General features: G+C 43.0%; 1 protein-coding gene across 3 annotated transcripts; it reads left to right on the top strand.

Annotated features, from left to right (window-relative positions):
- Positions 1 to 201: 201 nt before the first annotated feature.
- CCDC47 (coiled-coil domain containing 47) lies at positions 202 to 10,076 on the top strand. 3 transcript variants are annotated; one of them, XM_004948537.5, is made up of 13 exons: positions 202 to 252; positions 2,191 to 2,453; positions 2,577 to 2,684; positions 2,802 to 2,976; positions 3,235 to 3,356; positions 3,917 to 3,982; positions 4,886 to 4,987; positions 5,674 to 5,784; positions 6,360 to 6,445; positions 7,439 to 7,497; positions 7,767 to 7,876; positions 8,049 to 8,216; positions 8,537 to 10,076. In XM_004948537.5, exons 2-13 carry the CDS (start codon positions 2,196 to 2,198, stop codon positions 8,615 to 8,617), a joined length of 1,446 nt encoding a protein of 481 aa, XP_004948594.2. In that variant the 5' UTR covers positions 202 to 252; positions 2,191 to 2,195; the 3' UTR covers positions 8,618 to 10,076. The 3 variants fall into 3 exon arrangements, with proteins under 3 accessions (XP_004948594.2, XP_004948595.2, XP_040509187.1); XM_004948538.5 differs by having other exon boundaries at positions 202 to 677; XM_040653253.2 differs by having other exon boundaries at positions 202 to 734.
- Positions 10,077 to 10,113: the final 37 nt, after the last annotated feature.

Genomic DNA, 10,113 nt, shown 5'->3' with positions numbered 1-10,113 from the left:
CGTGCGTTCGGACGTGCGTGCGTGCGTGCGTGCCGCGCTGAGGTCAGCGCGCCGTACTGAGCATGCGCATTAGCGGCGGGTGAAGCCGCAGGTGAAGGGCGGTGTGGTCGGGCAGCGCGAGCGTTGCCGGCAGCCGTGGGGACGGTGTGTATTGCGCATGCTCTGTTTCCCCTACGCGAAGTACGTAGCCTTACGCCGTTTGCGGCCGTAGCGGCGGGCAGGGCCTGAACGGTGCGACGCCGCGTGACTCAGGTAAGGTGGCGCGGCTGGGCTCGACCTCCGCTCTCCCTTTGGTCCCTTCCCGTTACCGGCCCGCAGTGCGCCTAGCAGGGGCAGCTCGGCCCGGAGGACAGTGGGCCCTCGGCCCTCGGAATGGGTCTTTGGATGAGGTGAAGGGTAGGGAAGAAGGCGAGCGGTGCTGTGGGTAGCGAGGGGCTGCTTGCAGCATGGCTCTCCTCCGCTCCTGACCCCGGGGCTCGTGGCACCGGCTCGGTGTGACCCCTGGGGCCGGCGGGGACACGGCCGGGTGCTGCGGGCCGCACCGAGAGCAGAGCCGGGCCTTCGCTGGGAAGGAAGCGGTGTCCCTCGCTGGGGAAGGCCGGGCCGGGCCGTGCCGGAGCGTGTGCTGAGGTGGTTCAAAACGAATTCTGTCCTGCGACAAAGGCGGCTGTGTTACGGTGTGTGTCCATACCCACCCGTTTGTGCAGGGGTGCCTTTGTATAAAGCTTCGTGGGGTACGTAGGAACTAAAGGGTACGGTCGGAGCTCTCACTGTGAAGCGGCAGGGGTTGTGCTGAGCGGGTGGCCGGGTCGTCCAGGTGTTCGTAACCTCTGTATGCAAATTCTGTCATAAAGAGCAAAGCAAACAGTGCTTTGTTCTTATGTTAAAGTCACGGAAAATCGTGGCGTACACAAACAACGTGCTGAATTTCTGGGTTCTGCTTTGCTGCGTTTAACATCTTGATTTATGTCCTTGTGAGTGTGCTCCGTTTGGGTTTTTGCTTGAAGTGAAAGCCTTTGGCACAGGAATCGATTTTAGCTGTCCTTGTCATTCATAGCAGTGAGCATGTGGTGCTCAAAGGAGTGCCGGTCTGATTTAGAAACAAATTGTTTCTATTTCAAGCTTTTAAGGGAACAGTCTCGTTAACGTGCAAGTTCCCACTCAGATCAGATTGCAGGAGGGAGCAGAGTGAGTCTGACTGCCAGGCCTTCTGCAGCTGATCATCCATAGATCATAGAATCATCACAGAACGGCCCGGGTTGAAAAGGACTTCAAAGATCAACTAGTTTCAACCCCCTGCGGTGATAGGTGCCTGGGGAAGGCGGCCGTAGGGTTCTCATTGCTTTCTGAGAACCTTAGTTTGGACCTCAGTGATGTGGAGTTGGTGGTGGTGTATAGTCTGAGTGAGAGCCTGGGGCTGCTTAAGCAAAAAGACATAGGAAGCTGAGGGCAGAAAACCAAAACCACCAAAAAGAACCCTAATGAATCTCGGCAGGTTCCTGGCAGGTACGGGGGAGCCTCAGTCTGATGAGCCCATTTGTTCTGTTATTTTAGAGACTAGTACAATATCCATCTGCTTTCCACTTTTATTTTCATTGATTGTCCAAGAAAATGTCTCTATGTCTGAACAGAAATAGTGGTGGGATGCCCTGATTCTGGGCATGTAACCTAGAAAGATCACAGATGAGTAGTTTAAATTACCGGAGTGCTGCTGCTTAAAGTAAATGCGTTAAGCACACTGTAAGATTTACTGCTGTAACGCGTGCACTTATCTGACTGTGTCCATTTGCTAATTAATGACAACTCTGGGCACAGCATGTGTTCTTTGAAATGACTCGGTGACTTTGACGTGCTGTTGGAGAGACATTTTATAGCAGCACATCTCTGTTTCTGGAAGTCACTCATCTCAGCAGCTTGGCCAGATGTGAACTTGCTGCTGCCTCAGCTGCTCCTGCAGAGGGTCTCATACCTCACATCCAAGCCTTTCTTCTAAGAGTGTCTGCTTACTTTATACAGAAGGTGGCAAAGCGAGGCAGTTTAATTTCTGTGGTGCTGGCCTGACCCCAGCAGTGTTTTGAAGTTGTTTGTGGAAATTGGATGTTACTGGGGATGTAATGTAACAGAATTGGTATCTCACACCACACACAGGGATTTTATGCAATGTTTTGGATTTTTTTTTTTTTTTTCCAGCAAAAATGAAGAATTTATACATTTTCATTGCTGTCCTGTTTATCCCTTGGAGTTTTTCTTTGGCAAAGTATGATGAATTTGAAGATGGAGATGACATTATGGAATATGATGACAATGACTTTGCTGAATTTGAAGATGTTAATGAAGATGCAGTCACAGAGTCCCCTCAGAGGATCATCACTACAGAAGATGATGAAGAAGAAGCCACTGTAGAGCTTGAAGGTCAGGATGAGAATCAGGAGGACTTTGACACAGATGCACAGGTAATCTCCATCCTCTGTGCATTCCCTAATGGTATCTCTGAACCATACTTTCTTGCTGTATGTTTTTGGATTGTGATTGCCAGGCTTTAGATCTTCACAATGCTTGTGCTTTTTTTCCATCAGGAAGGTGACACTGAGAGTGAACCTTATGATGATGAGGAGTTTGAAGGTTATGAAGAGAAACCAGATGCATCTCCTAGCAAAAATAAAGACCCCATAACAATAGTTAATGTAAGTACAAACTTTGTTTCTCTTTCTATTTGGTATTTCATCACTTAATTGTTTATGTCAGTATGCCAATAACATCACTGTTGTACAAACACTGTGAATCTTATTTACTTTCTGTAGGTCCCTGCTCACCTTCAGAACAGCTGGGAGAGTTATTACATGGAGATCCTGATGGTAACAGGTCTTCTTGCTTATATCATGAATTACATCATTGGGAAGAACAAAAACAACCGTTTGGCTCATGCGTGGTTCAATACTCACAGGGAGCTGCTAGAAAGCAATTTTGCTCTTGTTGGTAAGTTGTGTAGTGATTGGGATGCCTCTTCAACTTATTTCATTAGAGCTGCGTGATAGCACTAATGACAGCTCTGGATGTAGATAAATAGTATGCCAGTCTTCCAGTGCTGAAATTAGATAATGATATAGTGGTATATATTATTCAGAAACATCATGGCAATACTGAAGTAATCCAGGAGAACCAATTTCTAAGTCTGTTGTCACCACTTGGTGTATAAACGTGTGGGCAGTTATCTTTCACTCTTGTTTTCTTTAGGGGATGATGGCACTAATAAAGAAGCTACAAGCACTGGGAAACTAAATCAAGAAAATGAACACATATATAACTTGTGGTGCTCTGGAAGGGTGTGCTGCGAAGGAATGCTCATCCAGCTCAAAGTAAGGATGAGTGGGTTTGTCCCACTGCTCAGTTGTTGCCAGATTTCAGTTTCCAGTGCGAGCAACAAGGAGGGCCCAGCTGTGCTCTGTCTCAGATTGAGAGGCAGAGTTCTAAATACGCACATGGAAAGCTGGTCAGACAGTCCTGTATTCTGCCCACTAAAGTGGGTCAAAGTGAATAAAACAGGAAGTATAAACAGTATTTGCTGAAGAGTCCAGCTGCCATTCAAAGGAACTTAAGCAGAGGACCAGCTGGTGTTTCAGAGAGGTCTAGCAAAGACAGTATCGTGCACCTGGGATGGACAGTCTCACACGTTAGTTCAGCTCATAATTTGAGAGAACAAGGCATATTGAGCAACTTGATCAAATGCAAAACGTGGGCCTGTTTTTGAGCAATATGAGTAGCTTCCAAAGTGTTCATCAAAGCTATGTTCTTCTGTAAAAAAACATTGTCTTAAAACTGCCCTGTTTTTCCTTAATTTCCACTACTATCTGCCAATGAAGACCTTCATTCTAAGTATGTCTATCAATATTCTGAGTTGAAAATCTTGTGTTTCTAGTTCCTCAAGAGACAAGACCTACTGAACGTTCTTGCACGCATGATGAGGCCAGCTTGTGACCAAGTGGTATGTACTCAACCCTTTAGATTAGCTGTGATGAATGGTTGCCTTCCTTTGGTGTGCCTGTGCTGCTTTTTGTTGTATTTATAACCCACAAGTGCACTGCTGGGTATCTTTGCATAGTGTTCTGCACCTTACAGTTCAGTATCTCATGGAACAATCTGCAAGAATTATTCGTGTTTCTTTTCTGATAGTAAAATGTAAACTGGTGATGACAGCATTTTGTCTCTGTGGATTTTGTTGAGCAGTTTGCAAAGTCTATCATGCTTCAATACCTCATCTTGATAAACTGTGGTTTTACAATCTGAAATAATTGTCCTTGGCTGGTTCAGTCAGCCAGAACAGAGTTGTTTTAATGCATACACTGGCATGCATGTTCTGATTTGTAAAGTCACTGTTTGCCTTGTCCCTTGCTCTCAGAGACAAGGGGAATTTCTAACCACAGAAATGCCAAGAGAGGTTACATTTTGTTATAAGAGTAGCTTTGCATGCTGTGAATTTTTTTCTTTGTATCTATAATTGTATTTGCTTATATCCATTAAAAATGCTGAATTTAGGTATGGGCAGATGCTCATAAGCAATGCATGTCTGCTCTGCAAAAGAGGCTTACAGCTCTTCTGTTGAAATCACTCATTATGATGCAGCATTATTCTGGAATGCTGAACTGAATGCTCAAAAAAAAATTAAAAGCTACCATTCCTTAAGACACACTGAGAAATTCTAATTCAGTACCCTTTATCTCAGCTGTGTATGGCCTTGCTTGTGCTTCGTGGTTATGAAACAAGAATGAAAATGTCAGTTAAACGCTGAAGGAGCAGAAATGGAGACAGGGATCTCCTTTTGGCAGGTGGTATGAAGACAGAGTGCATTTAGAAATCTGATCAAGGCTAATTACTTTCTGCCCTGCAGCAAATAAAAGTAACAATGAATGATGACGACATGGACACCTATGTGTTTGCTGTTGGAACGAGAAAAGCACTGGTGCGACTTCAGAAAGAGATGCAGGACCTGGTATGTGCGCTCACGCTGGAATAGTAAGATAGGAGCTCTTACATCCTATTCTGTGAATGTTTGTTTAGGAGGAGGTTGGAGTATGCTGTCAGGATACGTGCACGTCTCATTTCACCCCATGTAATTTGCACAAATGACTTAATTAAGGACTGAAAAGTAAACTTGACATCACTGAAAAGTGATACTTGACATGGAAAATTTTGGGTCATGTTTTTACCTAGTCTGAAATCAAGAAAGCTTCCCAAATGTTCAAGCTCTGAAGCTTGTGAAGAATCCAGTAACAACAACCAGTGATTAGCAAATCTCTCTTAGTGTCCCACATAACAGCACTGAGGTGTGGCTGGCAGGATACCAGCAGTTTAGTTGTTTTATCAAACAAAATACACTAAATGCATTAATCCACTTCAGCTGTTCTGGCGTGGATGTGTTACAATTGTTTCATTTTTCCTTGAAGCACTCACTACTGAAGGGAAATACTGACTTAGACTACGTGCATTGATACTGCAGTGCTGTACTTCATGCTTGGAATGTCCTCAGCTAGGCAGAGTGACTGAATTAATCCATTTTTTTTGTTGTTTCTTGTCAGGTACTTCTAGGGGTCCCATTCTGATTGAACAGCTTGCTGTGATAAGCTATTTGCATGCTTGTATTATTATTTTTTTCCTCTGTTCCCCTGTTTGCATTAGAGTGAGTTCTGCAGTGATAAACCCAAGTCTGGTGCAAAGTATGGGCTTCCAGATTCCTTGGCTATCTTGTCAGAGATGGGGGAGGTCACGGAGGGAATGATGGACGCAAAGGTAATCTTGGGTGAAGTATACAAATACTCCTTGGTGCTCCCAGCATTTGCAGCCTGTACAAAAATTCTGACCTTAATCTCCTTTAAAAATCACAATAGAACTAAATGGCTCTTTTGAAATCTAGAAAAATCAAGACCTTAAACAAACATAAGGGCTGGAAGAAGGGTGTACTTGTCACTTTGTTGTTTTTACATAGCAACTGTTAGTCTAACCTATGAACTGAGGACTTGAAACTTCCTTTCAAAGCTTGCAAGTTAGCTCAACAGCCAGATGAAAGGAAAGCGTTAGTCTGTCCATGAGCCTGCAGTGTTAAAGCTTGTTGTCAAATGAAATGGCAAATCCCAAATGAGAATTAAATATGTAGTAACTCCTAAGTTGCTTGTGTTGATTGCAGGCATTGAGGCCCATTCTAGCAATGGCTAAAAAACCTGATAGTTTAAATTGTCGTGTCATTGTGGCAAGCAGAGCACAAGCATTTTCTGAGTGGTGCATGGACACACTGGCAAAACAATGTGGAGCATGTAGGTGGATGAAAGTGTTGGTGATAGGAAAACTAATGCCAGTTTCTCTTTCAGATGATACATTTCCTCACACACTATGCTGACAAGATCGAGTCCGTCCAATTCTCGGACCAGTTCTCCGGTCCAAAACTTATGCAAGAGTAGGTATAAAGCTAGATCTCCCCTTCCAGTAGGTGTTGTAACACAGAGCAAAGTAGAGGCTGACAAACTTGTCTGCAGCGTGCTGCTGGCTGGAATGCACATAAACTGGGAGCAAAGGTGAAACAGCTGAATAAATACACTCCCAGTACTTCTAAATGCTGCATTAATTTAGAAGGTGAAGGTGTTATATTGCATTAAATGTTTATTTTTGTGTGCTGGTTACTCTATAGCTTGGGCAGCTCCCAATCCTAGATAACACCTGGCTGTTACAATGTACACAGCTGCATGGAAAACAATTGAGTAATCCCACTGAAGGTGGACAAGAGTTCACGAGTAAATAATGCTGCAGGAGGAGTGGCTGAAAAAGCACACGTTCATCCAGATTCTATCTGAATGCACTGAGAGCTCAGCTTGAGTGAAGTCTGCAGTTTAAAAGACAAAAAACAAACCAAAAAGCCCTGCTTAGGTACTGTTGTTCCAGTTAATTCTCACATGTATTTCAAAATTATACAGATGGAGTATGTTTTGTTTCTCTGAGCCTTGTCTTGGGGTACTTCTCACTGCTGCCTCAGAATTACCAAGCAGTGGGTGCTTTATCGTACCATCTTGGTCACCATGGAGGCTTTTGCAAGGGTGTGGTTTGCTCACAGGCATATAAATAAATGATCCATATAAAAACTTGGAAGTGCCCTCTAAAAAAAGGAACGTACTTTGATTTAATTATAAGGCAAGACAGTGCCTTGTACTGAAATGGCTAAGCTCTGAAGGCTCTGTGAAATGTAGGTTTGGCTTGGTTGCATTAGAATCCTGAACTGAGTAAAATAGTTCAGGAATCTGAGTAGTCTGAAACTTAAATGTGTTTATTTTAATTTTGTGTGTACACTTTGCAAATGTCTCTTGGTTTTTGATGAGATTCCCTGACAGTAGCAGATATTTTGTGTGCCCATGTTTCTTCTTTGCTCATTTCAGCCACTTTTTTTTTTTCCTCCCAGGGAGGGTCAGCTTACAAAACTGCCCGAAACTAAAAAGACACTTTTGTTTACATTTAATGGTAAGAGAACTGTATATGTGTTACATATGTTTGTGTGTCTGAGTGGTGGTGTGCTTTATCTCTGCTAGTCATATGCTCAAGTTTCTTTACCTGTTGAAGACGATGTTACGAATGCCTTCATTGCATGTAACCAGGATCACTGATTGATTAGCCAGTAAATAGAAGGCAGTGGACAAGAATATCTTCTTTGTTAATGGTGTGAACAATAAAGAGAATTGCAGCCAATAGAAAAATCCTGCCAATCTCTCTGAGTTAACTCTCTATTTCAGTGCCTGGTTCAGGCAACACTTCCCCAAAGGATATGGAGTCTTTGCTGCCTCTGATGAGCATGGTTATCTACTCTATTGACAAAGCAAAGAAGTTCCGTCTGAACAGAGAAGTAAGTGGTACATGCTTTGTGCCTTCTGAATATTGTATAAACTCCAAATGTTAATATTGAATCCTTAATCTTAAAGCTAGGAGTCTCGTCTTTCCAATATAACTACCACAGGTACTCCACTCTGCTCACAGGGAGTCTCTATTAACTGCCTTTGCTTTTTCTCTGTGAAAAGGGTAAGCAGAAAGCAGATAAGAACAGGGCCCGTGTGGAGGAGAACTTCCTTAAACTGACTCACGTGCAGAGACAGGAAGCTGCCCAGTCCCGTCGAGAGGAGAAGAAACGAGCAGAGAAGGAGCGAATCATGAATGAGGAGGATCCAGAAAAACAGCGTCGGCTGGAGGTGAGATGGATTTTCAGACTGTTAAACAAACTACTGGCACATTTCTCCTGCAGTATCTCCAGGGCTGACTGTAGGCATTACCAGCAGCAGTGCCTGACTTAATTTCTTATTTCGCTGGAAGGGATTATGCACTTCCAGTGTATGCTCTCCTACTTTCTGAAACGTGTGAAGGCTGTCAGTGGGGAACCAGCTTACTTGGTCAGAGATGTGACCCAAGTACAGTACTGAAGGTTGCCTTCTTTCTCCTGCTTTTCTGAAACGAGCTTGTTCTTGGACCAGATCACCGATGCTCATTGGGACCTCTGTATCCTTTCCTACAGGAAGCTGCATTGCGGCGTGAACAGAAGAAACTTGAGAAGAAGCAGATGAAGATGAAGCAAATCAAAGTGAAAGCTATGTGACTCCACTGTGAGAAGCCTGTCTTGTCGCCACCTGCAGAATTTGAATTCATGGGGTGCAAAAACCTACTTAACTCCATAGTCCTACAATTCTTTGAACACTACTAGCCATTAAGGGAAATGTTCCCTGCATTGGTGTTACTTAAGTATTACAGCAACATTGCAGGTTTATGTACAGAGCTTTGTCTCAGCGGTTTTATTCCAGGCAGTATACGTTTTTGCTACTTGTCTGTTTGGAAAAAAAAATGCAATATTCTTGAATGCTCTTCGTCATTTATTCTTCAAAAACGTAAGATTGTAAACACATCCATGTGTGCTGGTAACATAAATGCTTTGGTTTTAAACTTTGGTTTTAGCTATTAGGAAGGAAGGGAGGATTTCTTAAATTAAGGAGAGGAAAGCTGCACAATAAGCATTTACTGTGCATTTATTTGCATCAAGCTTTTAAAGGCACAAAACTTAAAGCCTTCCATACACAATATGGATACTTCAGGGATTTAAGCCCAGTAGAACAGAAATTATTTTTCCTTTCTTTACAGATAAGGTACCTATTCACCTGTAGGCATGCTAGGTAAAACGCATAGATGGTTAGATACCAGGGAATGGAGTATGTGAGCGTCGTTTCCTACTTGTGGTTTTGAATGCTACGACCTTAATACAATGTAAAATTGTAATGTCAGCGTGGTGTTTCTTTAGGAGTGCATGGTGAGTTAAGCAGCTTCAACTAGCCTTCCTTGAATGTTTTAACTGTAAAAACTTGCCTCAAGAACATTTCTCCTGGTCTTAGCAGCTGCTGCCTAATTCACTTCAGCAGGAAGCTAGATTCAGTGAAGTATCTGCAATTGCTAATTTCCCCAAGAAAGTGAAAACGTTCCAGAGGACGTCCTGTCTTATCTGATAAGCAGTCATTTCAGGTTTTTTGAGTATAAGTGGGGGGAAGTGAATGCCCTTGTGCAAGCACTTCACTGAGGGAGCTCTGCATTTTATAAATGCTTCCAGTCCAGAAGGCATTATATTGTTGCTGTGACAGACTTTTTACAGTTTTGTGGGGAAAGTGTTTTGCATTTTCTTGTTCGGTGATTTGTGCAAACTTTGTTCTTGGGCAATAAGAATGAACTGCTGTTGAAACAGCACTTGCTTAAAGCTCTTGTTCCAGCGTGGGGTACTTCACGTGGATTTAAATGCAAAGGTCTGTAACCTGATCCATGCAAACGTGTGAAATTTTATAATGGTTGGTAAACTTAATTTAAAACCAAAACTAATGTAGATTATGTGAAATTTTAGCACTATTTAGCTTTAAAGATTTAATATGATCGTGTTTCAAAAAGTTCTTTGAAAAGAAACCTTGGTTTGTGCTCTCTTGAAGAAGGGGCAGCTTTCCCCAAGTCCCACGGCAGCTAATTTTGTAATATGAACATTCAGTGAACTACCTAATGAAGAGTAAAGGATCATTGAAACACTCCACCTGTCTTCTTTGCTTTGGACTCCACGTTTTTCTC

Source organism: Gallus gallus, chromosome 27, assembly GCF_016699485.2.
Source record: "Gallus gallus isolate bGalGal1 chromosome 27, bGalGal1.mat.broiler.GRCg7b, whole genome shotgun sequence".
In the NCBI taxonomy this organism is placed as follows: Eukaryota; Metazoa; Chordata; class Aves; order Galliformes; family Phasianidae; genus Gallus; species Gallus gallus.
The sequence above is the reverse complement of the archived record's forward strand: the minus strand, read 5'-3'. Positions and strand labels throughout refer to the sequence as shown.